The sequence below is a fragment of the Neopelma chrysocephalum genome, unplaced genomic scaffold, assembly GCF_003984885.1.
Source record: "Neopelma chrysocephalum unplaced genomic scaffold, ASM398488v2 Primary Assembly neopelma1_96657, whole genome shotgun sequence".
In the NCBI taxonomy this organism is placed as follows: Eukaryota; Metazoa; Chordata; class Aves; order Passeriformes; family Pipridae; genus Neopelma; species Neopelma chrysocephalum.
In genome coordinates this window covers 738,596-758,745 of record NW_020925302.1, presented here as the reverse complement: position 1 = coordinate 758,745, position 20,150 = coordinate 738,596, and the positions used below count along the sequence as shown (strand labels likewise).

The following is a 20,150-nucleotide window of genomic DNA, read 5'->3' as shown; positions in this document are numbered from 1 at the left end:
GCATTGAAAAAAGAATTTGTCATCTACATCTTACCATGTAGTAGAAAAGGTGAGTGAGACATAGATTCTTCAGGAAGCTATGACACTAATAATTTCAATTTCAACTTTTTTTTTTAAATTGTAAAGATTTTACCTACATAAATTAACAGTCAAGCCAGTGTTTTTCATTACCATTTTGGGTGTTGATTCTTGCATTTCAGTGTTGCCATCTTTACCTTTATTTTAATTTAATTTAAATCATGGGGTTCTGATATTCTGCTAATTTGCATCCTACAGAATTCAGTTCTTCATACCATCAGAAATCTGGTCCTTGGTTCTGTGTTATTAGGCTGATGAGCCCTTTCAAGCAGAAATGGTCAGTGAAAAAAACCCCTCAAACTCCAACCCTGCTTCTTTTGCCATCACTAAATTACTTCTAAAATAGGCAGTTTAAAGGCTGAAGTACTTTCTGTGAAGTGTTTACAGTAGATTAAGGGATAACTCAGGTCTGTAAAATGGCATTTAAAACTCTGTGGTGATAACTAACTCTCACTACAGATTCTGCTCCTGGATTATGCTTTAACATTTCCGCATACAGCCACTCTCACTATTTTTCCAGTTCAAGTTTTTTAACTGTTCAGGTTTGTCATTTATTAATTTCAATGTCATCCAGGTACTTTCACGTGTACCGCCAGAATCCTTTGTGTCTCCCAAATCAGAGTGCAATCCAGCAAATATCCTAGGTGTTTAATAACAAAAAATGATTGAGGGAGTCAGTAATAGGTCATTTGTGAGAAATTGTCATTTCTGGTTGGCTGAGAAACTAATGAAACACACATAAAAAGAACACATCTATACAGAAAACAAATTTCCTTTTGTGACCGAATCATAGCTGCTTAACACACCCAGATACCTACAACAATCCAATTTCCTTTTTGCTGTACATTTCCTCCTTCAAGCATACACATCAGATGATATTGTAGAACAGCTTAGGAACACCCAGAAACTGACGTGCATTTTGTGTTTTGACTCATTACAGACACCAGACATGAGTCAAATCCTTGAAGTACCCTTTCAGTGACTGATAAACATGACATAAAAGCAACTAAGACACTCCCTTACACCTGTGAACAATCACCTTCCAAAACAGAGTAAACAATGATCAGAAGCATGGTTCCAAAGGGCTAAGTATCATGAAGGTAGTCAGGGCTTCTTGACCCCATGGCATCCTTAAGCATCACAACCAACCACATCATCTGGGAGCTCATGAGCTTTGCAGCAACAGGCTGGAACCACAAGGTCATCTTTAGATTCCAAATTTGAGGTCAACAGTAAGTTGTCAGTAAGCTTGTTCAGAATCCTGTGGAACACAGTATTGCACAGCCATAACACGGTTAGGCAAGTATTTCAGATTGAAGATTATCCATTTTTCATCACCTGTTTTCACTTATTCATTTGTTTTTATGTAAAAAAGTCCCGATCATCTGGTAAAGTTGTTTGGAACAGAGGAAGACTCTTCCCAGAACAGTGTGTTTATATATGAGTTAAGAAGATCTCAGTCTAACAGCCAAATGTTAAATGAGGATTAATGATATGTGAAGCGATTAGGTCTCTCTTGGAAGATGTACCACGTAAGTTTAAACATTCCCCCCTGCCCCATTCCACACACTTTGTCACTACCTGCTCTTTTTAAACAATCTTCCCCTCCTTTGTTCTGTGAGCATCAACAGAATTAGAGCTCCTGAGTGATTATACACACTATATACACTATCAAAAGAACAAAGCTCCGCGGAGCTTGCAGACTTAGTTTTGAGAACAGGCTCATACCCCTCTTAAGTGTAATTTACACGATACAGTTCACAATTTTAAAAGAGGGATTTTTCATTTCATACTTTCCTGTACAGATGTACCAAGATTAAATATTTAAACAAGAGTTCACAACGACCGATTTGTACAGAAAAATGCAGACCATGAGATTGAGACTATCATCATCATTACCTAACAGTATCAGTACTATTACCTGTCCTAAACCACTCTAGCCAAGACAGTATCAAAACCAGACAGGTCTCCTCAAATATCCAGTTACAGGGCATTCTCAGGTTCAGAAGGGAAGAATAAAGAAGGATGAAAAAGAGAAAAACATTCTATGCTGTAGTGGAGTTGCTGATATTGCTTTAATACAAAAGGTGGAAAAATAACTTTAGTGCTTTAAAGCAGTTCCATCATGACATCCTAAAATTCATCCAGGAAAATGAAGTTCCCGAGCATGCCTGTGTTTCCTTATTGGACGTATACACAGCGGCTGGAGTATTAACTTATGTTGACTATCAGCTGACTTGTGGCATACACATTATCCATTTCTGATACAAGCAATTTTTGTGCAAAATCCAGTAGTGAAGATGTCTTCCTCCATGGCAACACATGCTGTGTACTGTGTCCTTTTTCTTCCCACTGGGAAGAATAAATCGGGCATATTTACCGTTTCTATTTGGCTGCTGACACTGACAGTAACTCTGCCCAGGTCTGCTGGTGAGATGTGGACAGAATGATGTAGTCAGCACACTGGTTCTATCATAACAGATCCACTGGAAATAAGTTTGAAGTTCATTGCTAATACCGTCCTTTGCTCCCTTTAAGCACACTGTTTGCTGGCATTTTTGTCAGGCCATCAAGTAGTTACCTGTACTCCAGTTGCTCATGAAAGTTGTCTCAAAAGAAGTTGGTCCATCCAAATAAGAAATAAGGACATAAGGCAGGCTAAAGCATAAAGGCAACATCTGAAAGAACTCAGTATAAACTTTGCACCTCAACTTCTACAAGGTCATATCCTCATTACAGCAATAATTAAAACCAATGAACTATCACAAAAGGAAGTATTTCCTTCTGTACATTATTTTTATTATTTACATAATACAATATAGCATAGATGCTGGGTAGCTTATGTGCAATACATAAATAAGAACTATCTGTACATGTTTGCATATCTAATAACTCAGAAGAACAAAAGTTAGAAGCAAAAACCTGACACTTTTAATAGTGAAGTAAAAACTAAGACTGAACACTGGCAATAAAAATCAGAAGGTCAGAAGTAGCGCCTTGTGTACATACGTAACTATTTACAGATGGGAACAGGCATTATCACAACACTAGTCTAAAACTGTATTTGTTTATATAAAAACACAAGTTTCGTACATCACAAAACCCCCTTCCATTATAACACAGAAGTGATATATATTACCAGACAAGCATCAGTGAAGAATACTGCCTTTTCTAGAGTTGTTATTGTACAATGCCATAGATAATGCAGCCCATGCAATACACCCAAGAACACTACAGTCCTATACCCAAGTACAATTAAAAATGATAAAGCAGCCCTCCAAGAGTGGTTCCAGCTACCACTACAGCAGCCATGTTGGGTATGGTTTTCCATGCAGAATGGTGCAACTGTTACATTTAAAACTAGAAAAATTAACTCCTAATATTCTTTTGAACTCGGAACACACAGAACAGAAGTAGTATATGAATAATAAACTGCTCTAATACTTCAGCAACTTATTTAGACCCGTGTTGCTTGATAGAGCTGCTGTGGTATGTCTAGAAACGTATGTAACCTTATTCTGCAAACCAATCTTACAATACTGTGCTACTCATTTTTAGCTATGCAAGGAAAAGCAGACAACTCTGTTGCAGGCCAGTTCATAAGCTCCTAACAGGACATTTCATTTGGGAACATCTTGTCAAGATTTTAAAGTCAATGTAATCTTTTCCAAAACAATTTTCTTCTTCTATGTATCTGATTTTTTCCATTTTTCTCAGTGCAATTGTTAAGTGACTTAAATATGGCACCAACATTCATCTTTCTGGGATGGTGGACCCTCCTATACAGCTCACATTCTGCTGGAAAACTAAAATGGAGTGTGGAAACTAAAAGTAGAATGAGATTTTAAATGAGAGAAGTAGACTGCCACCGTTTCGATGTATTCTTCTCCAAAACAGGCCAGTAACATTAGCCAAACATTAAATACCTCAAGCACATCTCAAAGGCAGATCTGCTGCATACATGCAGACAGCACACATCTGTTTGGCACAAGTGAACTAGAGTATGTCCTCTGTGCATATGTATTCCTGTGCAGCTTTCTGATCATCCAACTATATTCTGGGAAGGGCATGTATATTTTCAAGGGCTGTATCTATCCAATTCTGCCTGTAACAAACTCTCAAACATTTTGAAATAGCATTTAGACAGACAGGACTAGAAGTAAAATTTTGAAGAACAAAGGAAAATGGCCATGCACCTGCTCTTTCATGTTTTTTAGGATGTATTGAAAAAAAAAAAGCCCCACAAAAAGTCAGTCAGTCTTTTCACAAGCAGGTTAATTTATATTCTCTGAATTTTTTCAGCCACGACAACTGGATTTTCTTTTCTGATTTTTGCTGCAGCTTCTGCTTTGTAGTCATATGGGCAGTTATGCTTGTCAGAATAACGGTGAAGTCCACAAAATAAGTTTCCACATCGGCAGTCAAATCCTGTACACAGAAAAAGAAGCAACATCACTAGATTCGCTTTTAATTAGGTTAAAGTTGTTAATTAAGAGCATAGTTACCACAAAGGGGGTGTGTTCATCTACACTGACATACAGAGCAAGAAAAATGAATGGCTGCAAATAAATTTAGTAGAACACATAATTTATCAAGTTTAATCTAGCAAGAGGCAACTAATCACCCAGATTTGTCCAAAATTGACAAAGTGTTCTCATACCTGTAAGGCCAACCTTCTTCCTGCACATGAAACATCTGTTCTTCTTTGGTTTCGGCAGTTCAGCAGCTCTCTCTTCACTCTCTGAAGTACTAGGCTGGGCAACTGATGGGCTTGGTTGAGTAACAACTGTTAGAAGAAGCAAAGGAAATCAGGGTTAAATTTGCTTTTCTTGACTTCACTAGGTATTCAGTAGCATACATGTATTAAAGATTTAATTCACCCACCAAGACCCTGATGTTTGTTGTCTAAAGTAGTTACACAGAGTAGTCTACAAAAATATGAATCAGAAATAGGGATTTTTAGGTATTTTATTCACCCGTTCTGGCTCTACTCAAGACAATCAGATTTTCCCCACCACTTCCACCAGCTACAAAATACATAGCACTTATTCATTACACCTATTATACAGGCTTGAAAATTCCTTCCAGAAATTCCATGTACACATATAATATTTAAATAAATCATCTGATCAAGTAACAATTTAAAACAGTAACAACATTGTCACAGCTAAAATTGCTGAACAGAGGAATACCTGTAGAAAATATAACTAATAGAAACATATTTTAGAAACAAATGAAATTCAGCAATATGTTACTGCCACAGTACTGGGTTACTCTGCCACTACTCCTGCGAAGTCAGGTATCTAAAACAGTTTATCAAGACATCAGCTAGCAAGCCACTAATTCTGCGACAGATCCAGAACGCAGCTACAAAACACACAGTTCAAAAGAGCCCTCACTTAAATAACAAAGTGTAGATTTGATTGAACATCTGCATTTTTGTTCTTTATCCAGTTTTACTGTCAAAGCAGGTATAGTCAAAATGAGTAATTTCTCAATTGCCTCTTTATGAACATCTTTAAACAAATGAGTCAAATTTTACTGAAGTTCTCTGAAGAATAAAAGTCTGTCCTTCTGTGAATCTGTTCATTTTATTTAAAAAAGTAATTTTTTTCCCAGAATTTTTTCTTATTGATATCCTCTTTATATCCAAACTGGAATCAAGGAAAGCTGAGAAAGGTGCGGTTGTACACAATTTTAATACCTGCTCCTGGTACAGGTCTGCTGACCACTCCCAGCTATTTGATAACATCTACTGTTCTGGAACAGAATAAACTACAAAATGCATTCCAGAATAAATGGAGCACATAAGCCTTAAGGACTTATTTGTAATTAACTTTATACAGACAAATATGGTTTGTTTCTTTTGGATCAGTACTTTTTTTTAGAAGTGTGTTTGCATTACCATTCATAGGTATTGTGAAAAGCAGCTCACTATTACCACTAACACAAAGAAAGTTTCACAATTCATTGTACAACAAGAAAGGTCCCAAGCAAGACAACTGCATAATCAGAACAAGATTTAAACGTGACAAGCTCTCAGAAGTAACAGGGAACCTTCAGCGCTCATCACCAAAAAATTTCATGCAGTAAAACAAGCTGTTGCTAATATTTTCTTATAGTTTACTTACACATTACAGCAACAGTCCTAATGAACAAATAACCAAGGTCATTCCCTGCCTTTATTTTTTTGTCACACCATATGGATCTTTTTTATAAAAAATTTGGGAAGTTCAGTGTTACTGCTATTTTGCCAAGTACAAAGGATAAGAAAAATATCACAGTACTAGTACTACAATTATTACTCCTATTGTTACTTCTGCTGATTTTTTCCCCCGAGAAAACAACTTCTTTGTCTTGATTACCATTTTCTAGATGAACAAATATGATCCCCTGAACTTGTCTTTAAATCCCAAGAAAGGCAGTATTCAGCACCAGTTTATCTACTTGAGAGCCTGTGACCAAAAACCGAGTTAACAACCAGCAATATCACAGAGTATAGCTGTTGGATACGCACCTTGGCTAACAGCCATCAGCTATGGCCTTAAAATGACAAAAAGACTAAACACCTTCCAAAAAGCATGGTCAAATCCTTTTAGGTTTGTTATTGCTAGTTTGTTTAAAAATGAAATGCTAATTGTAAGCCATGACAGATGAAAAGGAGGAACCAGAAACACTCACACTTCGCAATTCAGGGTGTAGTTTGCTAGGGGAAAGCCTCATCCGCATCAGAATTAACTTAAAAATTTCTGGTCTGGGAGTATGCATGATGTTTCAATCACATGCAAAAAAAAAAATGTAGAAGGGTCAAATAAACAGTGACAAAGTCACTCACAACATACACTAAGATAAAAATGAGAAGAGGAACAATTTATCTCACTGTCTAACATGTCAACAAGGAAGCAAAAATGGAAACAACAACTTCCCAGGAACTACCAAGTCAAAGCAACATACTAGTAGATCACTCTACCACAAAGCAAAGACACTGAGAACAAATCCATCTAGGGGAAAATGTTACCAAATACTATAGGTATACTTTCTTCTTTGCATCAAAAAACTGATAACTGGCAGACTATAAACTCTGAAGTGATGAAAGTGATTATAAGAAACTGCAGTGGCCCAGGCTGCTGAGCAGAATCCTTCCTCCAGAACTAAAACATCTTCCAAGAAGGAAAAGCAGTAGACAATATGCAGTAATAGTCATTAAAAGGTCCCAAGACAAGAGGGGATATAGCCCCATAAGTCCAAGTTAAAATGTCCAGTTACTACTCTCCATAAAGGATTCTCCTGTTCATTTATACCAGCAGATTTAAGTCTGATGATTAATTTTTATAGTGTAAAATGTTCATAAATGTGCTTTTGAGTAATGGCCAGGACAGAAGCAAAGCTACTTACCCTGCCCTTACTAAAGCTCAGAACGAAACTCTTATCAACCTGTAGCTTAGATGAAAAATACTGAAATTTGTAGTTGTTTTGCCATGACATCAGGAGCTCATTTAAACTAAACCACTGTTGTTACAATTGCTTTTCACAAAAGGCTCGTTTAACATAGATGCCAAATCCAGCTGGGTAAGTACAATTCCAGTCCTCAATATATTAAACTAATTTCATGCCAGAAATCACAGTGTTAATCAAACTGCCCTAAATGATTTCATGGTGATATCATCACCATGGAATAGGTAGCAGCAAGTTGGAAAACCGTGGTTACTGGTACCTGTAGACCTGCTTCCTCAGTAACCGTGTTCAGAGGAAGAAAACTCCTCACTGCAAGAACAGTTTCTTTCATTTCACCAGAGATTCTGTTGGCACACAGAATGGTGGACAAGGGATTGACTGAATGGATAAGGCCAGAGCAGTGTGGTTAATGCCTCTGTGTTCAGGCAGAGGCTGGTGATGAGTGGTGTCCCTCAAGGCTCTGTCTTGGGACCAGTGCCAATGACACAGACAGTGGGACCAAGTGCACCCTCAGCACATCTGAAGATGACATGAAGCTGAGCAGCGCAGCTGACACAACAGAAGGATGGGATGCCATTCAGGGAGACCTGGATAACCTTGTGAACCGGGCCCACAAGAACTTCATGAAGTTCAACAAGTCCAAGTGCAAGGTGCTGCACCTGGGTTGCAGCAATCACAGATATGAGGACACACAGAGTGTGTCTCACTGACAGCAGTCCTGCAGAGAAGGACTTACAGGTTCTTGCGGACGAAAAGCTGGACATGTGCTAGCAGCCCAGAAGGTTTACTGCTTCCTGGGCTGGATCATAACAGGAGTGGCCAGCAGGTCGAGGGAGGGGATTCTGCCCATGTGGTAGTTTGCTCTCATCAGACCCCACCTGGAGTGCTGCATCCAGCTCTGGGGTCCTCAGCACAGGAAAGATGTGAAACTGTTGGAGCAAGTTCAGAGGAGGGCCACAAAGATGATTAGGGGGCTGAAGCACCTCTCTGAAGAAGACAGGCCGAGAGCTGGGGCTGTTCAGCATGGAGATGAGAAGGCTCTGGGAAGACCTCATTGAAGCCCTCCAGTCCTTAGAGGGCTTACAAAACAGAGGGATAGACACTTTATACATGGGCAGACAGTGATAGGACAAGGGGAAATGTTTTTCAACTACAAGAGGAGAGAATTAGATTAGATGTTGGGTAGAAATTCTTAACTTTGAGTAGTGAGGCACAGGAACAGGGGAGTTGGAACTACATGATCTTTACACAGCCCCTTCCAACCCAACCCATTCCATGGTTTTGTGTACCCCTCTCCATCACCTTGGTCATTTCCCTTCCCAACCTCTGGCTGAAGACCTGATAAAGTTTACTTCGATTGAATTTTATCAGATCAGTTCTCCTATTACAATGCCAAAAAACTTAGGAGCAACAGATTTTCAGAACTGGACAGGTTTTTATTAACTAGTATTTTGGCCTTAAATTATTATCTGTAGGCACTACAAAATACATTACCATCGTGCCCAAGGAAGACTATTATCCTAGCAGATTGATGATAAAGACTAATATAATCATAGCATTGGGAGAGGTGCCTGATAAAATTCCATCAAGAACTTGGGAAAATTTCCTTCATATGTAGTCTGAAAGCAAGATGCATCTTTACAAGAGAAGCAGCAAGGCCATGGATGGAAGGACTTAGCCACACAGTTAACCTAACAGCTACTCAATCTACATGCAGAAAGGTTCTACAAACTGGAGAACAAAACTCTTCTCAGACCCTAAATTATTAAGCTACAGTGACTTTGTGGGAATGCCATTAAAATTAAAAACCACTCTAAGAAAGTGATGTTCAAAGCTGTCAGTAGTTTTCCTTACATAAAACAGCATGGTTGCTTCAAAAAGGATGCCAATTACAGGTATTTTCCCACTGAGATTTCACATTGGTAAAGAATGAATCCAATGTTTCAACTGAACAAAACATGATAAAAATAAAACAGTATTATTTTCTAACCCTTCCCATATGAGAAGAGACCAGAAAGAGCTACCACCAAAGTGACGACAGTAAGTTTTTAGAAGCTTCTCAGACAAAAGGAAAATTCACCAAAATAAGATCCCAATAGCTTAAACTGCAAGCATACCAGTGGCACAAACTCCAGAAAGCATAGAAAAAAAATTGATTTGAGCGTTTATTATTATTTAAGCACTGTGACTTGGGGACAAGTCCAACTCCACAGCTGAAGAAATGTAAAAAATAGAACAAGAAGAAGAACAGGTGAAGTGAGAAGTCATCCAAAAGACATCAGATGCACTTCTGCAGTTTTGGAGCTGAAAGCCGAACTTGAGATAGTGCTATTCTTACATTACATAGTAACACAATTGTCTTGGTTTCCGCTGGGATGGAGTTAACCTTCTTCTCAGTAGCTAGTACAGTGCATTTTGGATTCAGATGAGAATAATGCTGATAACACATCCATGTTTTAATTGTTGTTTAATAGTGCTTATTTTAAATCACAAACTTTTCAGTTTTCCATGCTCTACCAGCAAGCAGATGCTCAAAAAGCCCTGAGGGAGCATTGCTGGGACAGCTGACCTGAATGAACTAGCCAAAGGGTTATTCCACACCATAGAACATCCTTCCCAGGAGGGAGTTGGCTGGGAGCTGCCAATCACTGCTGGGGCATGGGCTGGGCAACAGTCAGCAGGTAGTGACCATTTGTAGTGTGCATCACTTGTGGAGTTTCTGGGTTTTATTCCTCTATCTCCCCTTTTCATTAGAATCATTATTGTTGTTATTATAATTGACATTGCTTATTTTACTTTGTTTTAATTATTAAACTGGTTTTCTCTTAACCCACAGGGTTTACTTTTCTTCCCATAATTGTCCTCCCCACTCTGTAGCAGGGACTGAGCAAGTGGCTGTGTGGTACTTATTTGCCAGCTGGTGTTAATCCACGACAACAATGTATTTGTACATAAAATTTTAGTCTGAAAAGATGGACAGTACTTATTATGCTTTATCAAGCTTCCTGAGTGTAAATACCTTTCTATATTCAGGAACTACAATTGCTATGCCAACGCAAGTCCTGTGATGAAAGGCCACAGAATAAACTTCCATCAAGCTTACTTTCATGCCAAAGAATGGGAATAGAAATGTTCTGCAGCATGAAACTCATTTCCCACATGACCAACTCTAACACATGTATTTAGTATCTTTACTGCCACATTAATACAATGTAAAGATTCCCCAGTTTCAGTATCACACAGTCATATGGTTTAATATTGTCATTATAAAGATGATGTCTGTGGGATATCGTTATTAAAATAATAATAGCATCCTATCACGAACAAGCACAGGACCAGCAGCTGGGTCCTCAGCCTCATTTTACAATGTGGACAGCTTCAGGGCTTACAAGAAATTCCATTTCAGAAATTTTTCAACCAGGGGCATCTACCAAAGCTACAGCAGACATGGGAAATGAAGGAAAGGTAATTATTTTCAACACAATACTGAGTTACCACATAGACAATATTACCAACAGTCACAACGGAACTGTCTACAGATAGCAACACAGCTCAACTACTACAGCCATATGTGAAAATGAAACAGAGCTACAACAAGACCTAAGGCATGTCATGTACTTAAACCATCTTGAGCCTACAGTATCTCATAAGCTACTTTACTTACATCTTACTCACAATAATACCTGCAACACACTGTACACATCACAGATGTAACACACTGGCCCTACCTACAACATATGCAAGGGTTTCTCAACCTGAACGAAGGATAGCTCTAAAATAGCTCTAATCCTAATGGCTTGGTAGGAAGTCAAAAGATGTGTGCCAACCAACCACTGCCCACTGTCTTCCAACACTGCTACTGATGAATTCGGGAAATGGAAGGGTAGGTAAATTACAGCATGGATGGAAGTTAACAGTAATTGGATATTTTAAAAATATGTAATTTACACAATACCATTATCAGTTCATTTTCTGGTTTACTTTTTTTGTAAGCAGTATTACTTTGCAGCTGTGGGTTTACAAACAATAGCTAATCACACTACTCCCTAAAACAGAGCTATTTTTGCCTTAAAAAAAAAACACAACCCAACCAAACCCTCTCGAAATAATAAAAACAAAAAACAATCCCAGAAAGCACCTTGAACCTCTGATACACACACATGCTGATACTGTGTCTGAAAACACTGACAGATCTGACTAGAGGCTGTTCATTCAGCAAGATAATGATGTAACAAAGTGCAAAAAATGCTAAAAATATGCTGTGAGTTGAAACAATTCAATTTTTTAAACATACTTGTTTCCAAAACCATTAATTTTTAGTGGTTATTATTAATTTAACTCTCTTTTACACATTTATTTCCATTTAAATACCTGCTAAAACAAGCAAAACAAGTTCCTTAAGAAAGGGCTCCACTATGCCTCGCTAACTTGGTAGATATATTGCTCTGACAGCATAACCCATGGAACGGAATAGAGTTCGCTAAATTTTGCATTTAATTCCTACAACTCAGCAGGGCAAAAAAACAACTGTGAATCATATTTCTATAATACAAGACTGTTAAAATTCAATCCATACAAAGTGTAAAAGCTTATCTGAATCCTATAAAATTTGTATTGTAAATAGCATTCATTTATGAGTTTGAGTTTGGACACAAAGTTTCTTTGACATGAGAAATTCAGACACAACTGCACTGAACACATACCACTGTTCAGTTATGAAATTGCAACAAAGCAAGTTGAACTAAAAAGTTACAATTACATGAACACACAGCACCTTACATATACGAATTTACGACCAACTAAGTGACCAACTAAGTTAACCAACTATCCATCACGCCTTTCTTCAAATGTTAAGATACAACTCATTGTTTCAGCACCATATTTGTTACCAATGAATCCAGGTTGAAACCTCAACCTGCACAAAGAAGAAAAAAAACCTGACTCCCGCCCCCCAAAAAATAAAGAAAACCTAACTTGTTATGCTTCACTGTTTAATTTTTTCTCAACTTCTCCACCTTCTATACTCACTTGTATCGATTCCAAAAGCAAACAAGTATAATTTTATGCTACAGACTGCTCAAAAAATTAGTTGATCAGATGTAATTCTATTTTTAACTTTCTGGCTTGTAAGGGAAACATACAATATTTCATTTGCTAATGAAAATCTAGTAGAAGAGGATGTGACTGGATACTGTTGAAGATACAGTTATTGATCTGTTACTACCTGGTAATAAAATTGTTGCTAGGGTCAGACTATACAGCCAGCCTGTGATACATTAACTACTCCATGACTGCAGCATTATCTCAGAGAATTACACCTCACAGGAAGTATTAGCTTTATTGTGTAGGGAATTGGCTTGTGGAACAGAGGACACTGTCTCATGAGACAGTGTTCCTGTTCTCATGAGACAGTGTCCTCTGTTCCACAAGCCAATTCCCTACATTATTGTTATGAGGTGATGCAAATTATTTACCATTGTTTCAGTTTACCCTTGAAAGGAGAGACATAATAAATGCTACTGGAAAAAGGAAGATAAAAAAATCTGCCTAGTCCAGACACAACAGGAATTTTGTATAAAAAGTCTAGGCCAGCTTCTCTTGCCTGCAAGACACAGGTCAACATACCACTGAATACAGCCAACATTGTTTATTTAAGATTTCCAAAAAACACTAAGAATAGTATACAAGGACAGTATCTTATGCTGTCTAGGATCTGTGCCAAATCATAATACTTAAAAGGGAACTTGGACATTAGAGCAGGTGAGGCTGTCTCATGAATTTACAGGGATGTTCTCAGGAAGGCAGTTTTGCTCTTCAAGTTTTTTCCAGAGACATTTAAGTTCTTTGGTAGTTTTTCCAGTGATCTCTACACAAGCTTGTGACAGCTTTTACTGGTTTCAACCTGTGAGATTATTTATTACAATACGTAAGTATCTTGAGCTGCTTTGGATTTCTCCCCCATTTTTATCAATAGTGTGCTATGTGACACTATCCATCATACAGTTGACTCACAGTACACGAAAAACAGGTAATATATCAACAATAACAAAAGATTTCCTTTACAACTGGCAAAACGACAGCAGTTCTAAGATTTAAAGTCACCTATGACTTCATCACTACTACCATTTTATGTATTCCTATTTCCTTCTTGTCACATTCAGGTAGGATTTCATAACAAGGCCCAATGGGTTAATGAATACTGTATCAAAGTCTTAATTATTTTTCAGTTACTTAATGAAAGCCTCTTCAGACAGCATCAGTTACAGGAATTTAATAATAGCAAAAAAACCTCCCTCAGTCCATACATAATGAAAAACCCAACGTATTGTATAACTGTACCGTTCATGTCACAGAACCTTGACTTAGCATGATTTACGCAAATGGTAAAATCCTCTGTACAAGTACTGAGCACTTAAATATCAAGTGTCAGAGCAGTCTTTGTTGGTAAAGATATAACTACATAAAAATCACTCTGATACAGTGCTGAGTAGCATCTGCTGCAATTTTTATGTTACTGACTTCATACTGAAAAAATGGATTTTATCTTCACCTTGAGTCAACAGACTTCCTACTAAACATCAGCTTTTTATCTTTAAAACTGTGTCAGAACTGTTAAATTAATTACAGTGTGGATATGTTTAAGTACAAATCAAGTGTGTTAAGATGTCCATTTGAACGTACTGATATGGATTTAATCAGTAGTTGTAGTTTAGCAAGCTATCCCTCTCTCCATGGAACAGTTTACAATTTGAAGTTTAACTACTACAGCTGTAACAATCAAGCATGAGAATAAAACTGTTAAATGACAATTAATACACAGCAATTAAAGCGACAACTATCCTACATTCCTGGAACAATGCTTTGGTTTCATCTACTGATTACTCAATTCGAGAACCCTAAGCAGCTTTGTTAATGTTTTTAAGTCACATATTCCCTTTCCCCACAGCCTCACTCCTCTGCAGAATGGAATTTATTAAGCACCGTTCTCTAAATGCAAAAAGCCATTTTGACTGCCATGAGTCAGCTGGAATTGTACTGCTTGATAATACACAGAATCTCAGTAGTTTGATTTCAAAACTGAACACCTTGACCAAATGCAATTTTAGAATGCCTCACTTTTAAAAACAAAGGTTTGGGATTCAAAACCACTCTCATAGGCGTCAATTTTTTTTACTAACACTGAACACCACGTATCTTAAAGCTCTGTTCCAGAACTAGTTCTTTTTCTAGATTCTGAGGAGAGAGTACTCAAAAGCACCCTTAACACTGTCCCTCAAGACCATCACCGCAACAGGAGACAGCTACTCAGAAGATAAACAAACCCTCCACCTTGTGTTAAGTCACTGCTTGTACCCAGTGTTAAATCACTGCTTGCACCCAGCATTATTTTGAGAACATACCTGGCTCAGTCTCTGTTTTGGGTGTTAATTCTTCCTCTCTTGAAATGCTCATTTCTGTCATTTGCTGTGTTACAGGCAAAGCGGCAACAGGCACGTTTCTGTTTAAGTACAGTGAAATACACAATTTACATTAGTTTTACATTCATGATAAAAGCTTAAATTGTCCAGTCTGGACCTTAATAAACTACTGGTTCAACTACTACTGATTCATTTTCCTGACATGTGTTTCTACTATCTTCAAAACAGATTTTTTTACTGTTTTGTTTCCACAGAAGAAAACAGGCAAGCCTGTAGCAAATTATTTCAGCAGATAAACAAAGAACATTCTTTTAACTGAAGCAGTACAGCAAATATTTGAATAATTTTTCATTTACACAGATTATCTTAAAGCCCTGTCAGGTCATGGGTCCTTTTTCCCCTGCAGACACTCACTATGATAGGGCAGGATTGCTGCAAGCCTTCAACTTGCTGCACACTCAGCTCATTCAAACCTCATAGTAATACTTTAATTTTACCTTGTTTTTTCAGATGTGCTGCCAGCAGCACCTTCACAGTTGTTTAAGCTAGTGTCTGCTCTCTGTATAGATGCAGAGTCTGAGGTAGGACTGTTTGAACCACTGCTTGTTCCTATACAACAAGAATTTGACACGTTACAAACAAATTGTAGCAAACACATTAGTCAAATAGTCTCCCATACAGCTATGAACTGTCTGTATAAAATCTTCACTGCTACTGCACACTACTTTTTACTTAAAGACATGGTAAACTGTTAAACAAAATACAGATTGCATAAGAATACACTAACAGAGGAGGCTAAGTGGGAAAGCAAGTTATGATTTAATGCCAAGCAAATCAGAATACATTATACAGAAATGTATTTTTATCTTTACTGTGATTTAAAGTAGTATTCTCTTGGATATTCATTGTTTTAGTACATAACTTACAGAAGTTCTCCTAAAAAATTTTCTAGGATTCCTTGTAATCTTCCATAGTTTAACTTTAAAAGAAGTAAAAAAAAAAAAAAGAAAAAAAATCAACACCACACACTCTTACCCATTGGGCTGATTCTACCACTATTCTGCTGTCGCTGAAGATGTTCTTTGTAGCAAACAGAACACATCCCATTTGTCCTAGGATTTCCATAAAATCCACATCCTGTAGTACACAGCATAGGCCCTGGGGTCTGATTTGTCTCCTGAGTCATCTCGATGCTGTAAATAAAACCAAGAACTGCATTAGGAGCTGGCATGTCACCAAAATCAATTACAGGGTTACAGAATTAAAAGTATCTCTGCTCACCTGCCCCCCAAGTGATATCAGCATTCTTAAAGAGGGTTATATGAATGTTAATATGCCATTCACGACTCCAATTGTATTGCTAAGTAATATCATTATGAACCATTAAGAGAAGAAAAAGTATTAAGATATAATATACCTGTTGGGCACTGAGCTGCATGTACAAGTTAATTTAATTTGACAGCCAAAACCCCTCCTTAATTACTAATCTCTGAGCACTAATAGAATGTAGAATAAGAAAGACCAAGTTTATACCCACAAAACAGTTCTGGCAAACTATATAGCTTACTTTTCCCAACTCCTTGCTTTTTCAGTGCCAATCTTGCATCATTTTGAGGCTAATTCCACTATTAGCAGTTCTTGCTCTCACAATACTCTTCCAAGAGAAATAAAATTAACAACTTCAACCTGTTTAACAGCTTACACACTTACAAAAGAAAAAAAAACCCTGTGTCTTAATAAAGTTATAGCAAGACTTCTGAGCCTACCAGAGGCAGTCAGTGTCAATTCTCTGCCATAAATAAAAATTTTCACCTCGTCATCTGCTAACCTCTGCAAAGCAAGGTTAGTAGAAAACTGCACAATAACCAAATCCTTGATTCCCAAGGACAATAAAACTGGAACACAGTAATCACACAATCTGCTACAATTTGAGGACATGTAAGAATACTACACTAAAATATAAATTTAGTAGAAGCCATGCATATGGCACCCAAAGACATTTTAGTGTAAATTTTAGATTGCTGTTTTCCTGTTCAGGAACAGTCACAGTAAGATATTTGACCAATGACACTTACTAGAAGTCAAAAACCCTGAAAGTGAATTTGTTACAGTGTACAGAAAAACACTTTTTTAATTAAGAGATCCCACACTGCAAGTAGTAAACTTATGTTCCATTAGTATGAAAATTGCAACTGACAGTTGCCTTTGTCTAGCTAAACTCCTGGCATCAAAGTAAACCAAAACCAGAAGAAAGCAAACAAGCAAAATTCATCTGCTTGCTTGCTGGTGGGCACAGGACCCAATTTTCCAGGTATAAATAGCTGTACTATTTATGGCTTTATAATACCTTCCAGGTATAAACAGTGTCTTTTCAGGCTACAAAACAGCTTCATGCTTTCTCTGATACAGTCTGGCAGCCATACACACCAGGCAAGTGAGCCAGAAAAAAACGTGACCCACCTAGAGAAATCTAAAAACAATCTTGTCACCTATATTGTAAGGCCTATATCTGTATAATATAAATAAAAACTGTACTCCAGCCCTTTTATTACTAAGTCGGTAAGATCTAAGTGCCACCAAACACACTGCCAACACCGACCTCAATCTACTTGCTTCACTTCCAAGTCAGTGTGCCACAACAGATTTCACCACTTACTAAATCTTGTTTTAGGTGCTAACGCTACTATTACCCTGCTACAAACTAGAGACTCCGCAGCTCCTTTTGTCTGCACATTATTCCACCACTTGAAATGCGTGCCCCTAACGGAAAGGTCAAGTCGTTGATACCCAACGCTGAACAAGTCGAGCTTTTCCAGGCTCCGGGATGCACTCCGGATGTCATCCGGGTTCACTCCAAAGGCGCCCACCTCCAGCCGCACACTCACCCCGGCCGACCCCGCCGCCACGGCTCTGCCCCGGGCGCTCGGGCGGCAGACGAGCCCCCGCTGCCCGCTCGGTCACATGTCGAGCGGGAGTGCGCTTCCGCCCATCAGGCGGAAAGTCACGGGCCTGGGGCACCCGGCCGCCCCCGCCGCCCGCTGAAGTCAGTCCCTATTTATATCTCCCGCAGGCCGCCGGCTCTGGCGGGAGGAGGCGCCAGCGATATCCGACCGCCCTTCCCTTCCAGGGGAGAGCGGGTGCTTACAGGCAGCCCAGAAAATGCGGCATCACCAGCCCGCCGCCTCCCGCTGCCCTTCTGGCGGCCAGCGCTGTGGTCGCTGCTGGGCGTGACCGAGGCCCGGAGCAGCCTCTGCTCCACAAACGCGGGGGCGGTTATACCCAACCGTTCCTCTTCGAGGGAAGGAAACAAGATCATTGAGAAAGGTCTCATTTCACCAGCAGCAGCAGGTCTTCACCTCAGGGCTGCTCCGGCTCAGGGCCGCGGTCTCCCGAACATATTATCCCGCCGGCAGCCCCAGCCGCGCTCCCCCGCCGTTACCGCCTCAACGCGGGGGGACAGGGCGGGTAAATCCCGTTACCGACCCCGGCCGCGCTCCTCAGCCGCCCCCCCCCCCCCCCCGCGGCCGTGACCGGGCCGGCCCCGTCCCGCCAGGCTAGCCCAGTCTGCGGAGTAACGATAGAAACGGGCGCTGAAAACAGCCATAAAACTCGGGCACTGCGTCAGCCATGGGCCCGCTGACCTCAATACCCATTTGCCTCAGCATCTCTCTCCCGAAGAGAGAGCACGATTAAACACGAGAAACACAGAAACAAAAGGAGGGTAGCACAGGGATTGCGAGAGGCCTGTCAGGGACGCGCTCGGCCGAAGCAGAGCCCAGGGTCGGTACGGGAGAAGCGAACCGGCAACGGGCGCTCCCCAGGCGGGGGCAGTCTGGTGGCTGACTCAGACAAAGGGGGGGCCCCTGCCAAGAGCCCGCAGCGCCTCAGGCCTTAACTGCGCCCCCCCCCCACTCCCCTCGTCTACCCCGACGCCGGGACACAAAAGACCAGGGAGGTGTCGCGCTCAGGAGCGGTGGCGGCGGGCGGAGATGACCGGCCAGGCCGCTCCCCGCAACCCCCTGAGTCACGGTGGCTCCGCCGCCGCCAGGGCCCAGCCGCCGCCAGGCACGGGGACTTCGATGTCTCCCGCCTGCACTGGCCCGCGCCGTGGGCCAGGCGGGACGAGGCGGTCGGAGGGGCCGCCTGCGAGGAGGCCCGGGCACACCCCGCCACCGGAAAGGCCCCAGGGAGCTGAGCCCAGCCCGCCGCCCCTCACCCACCTGTTCCCGGCGGGGGCCACGAACCCCGAGGCGGGTGCCGGAGAAGACGCCGCGGACGGCTCCGGGCGGCTGTCGAGAGCGCGGGGGGCGCCGAGCTGGCGGCCGCGCCGCCGCCGCGTCGCTCCTTTGTTCCCGCAGCGGCAGCGGCGGCCGTGTCGGCAGCGGCGCGAGGCGGGACCCGCCGTGCGCGGAGGGCGGGCGGCGGGAAAGCGCTGGAGGCGGGCAGATGGGGAAGGGGAAGAAGAGGACGGCGAGGAGGAGGAGGAGGAGGAGGAGGAGAAAGAGGAGGAGGAGGAGGGAGGAGCGCAGCCCGCCCGGCGGCCGCGGCTCCTCCCGCTGCCCGCCCGCCGGTACATGCGTAGTGCTGCCGCCCGCCCGCTCGCCCGTTGCCGCTCGGGGGCCGTGAGCCCCGCGCTGGCCGCGCGCCCGGCGCGTCCCGCGCGCGTCACGGGAGCCCCGGGGCACGGGGAGGGAGGGGGGAGGGAGGGGAGGGCGGCCTGGGCGGGGCGGGGATGGGTTTTCCATGAGGGAGCGCCTGCTTGCCGCTAGGCATCCGCGGGATGTGGTGCCTCGACGTCGGCTCGTTGCGTAAAATCGTGGAGAACACAAGTGGCCCTTAAAATGTAATTTTCTAGGGTATTTTTTTCTTTTTTATTTGACCTAAATTTACCTTACAAGATCTAGGTGTCTTGTGAGATCGAAAGCAAAAATGCAGAGGTATTGCCCCGAAACAGAAGAGAATTCCAATTTAAATTCCCGATTATGAATTTCATGGCCAGCTGTCTGATCACTCTCCGTGCTCTGAAGATCTGACCTTCACATATTAAAAAAGAATAAGGAAGTAGCCACATATTTTACTGAATCCAATGCTAAAGAGCCAATCATGCCTCTTATTTTGAAGACTATCTTATCTTCTAAGAGGCCAGTATCTTCAAAAATACTGTGAGGTTCACAGAAACTGCCTTGAAGACCTCTTCTA

The 20,150-nt window shown here is 41.0% G+C and overlaps 1 protein-coding gene across 3 annotated transcripts; it reads right to left on the bottom strand.

Annotated features, from left to right (window-relative positions):
• Positions 1–2,855: 2,855 nt before the first annotated feature.
• ZFAND5 (zinc finger AN1-type containing 5) lies at positions 2,856–19,544 on the bottom strand. Of its 3 annotated transcripts, none has more exons than XM_027708965.1 (6): positions 19,172–19,544; positions 15,987–16,144; positions 15,449–15,560; positions 14,934–15,031; positions 4,739–4,864; positions 2,856–4,506 (listed from the first exon to the last, which is right to left on the bottom strand). In XM_027708965.1, the coding sequence occupies exons 1-6, from the start codon at positions 19,525–19,527 to the stop codon at positions 4,358–4,360; spliced, it is 999 nt and encodes a 332-aa protein (XP_027564766.1). In that variant the 5' UTR covers positions 19,528–19,544; the 3' UTR covers positions 2,856–4,357. The 3 variants fall into 3 exon arrangements, with proteins under 3 accessions (XP_027564766.1, XP_027564767.1, XP_027564768.1); XM_027708966.1 differs by lacking the exon at positions 19,172–19,544 and adding an exon at positions 18,308–18,440 and having other exon boundaries at positions 4,281–4,506; XM_027708967.1 differs by lacking the exon at positions 19,172–19,544 and adding an exon at positions 18,288–18,311 and having other exon boundaries at positions 4,281–4,506.
• Between the last annotated feature and the right edge of the window lie 606 nt (positions 19,545–20,150).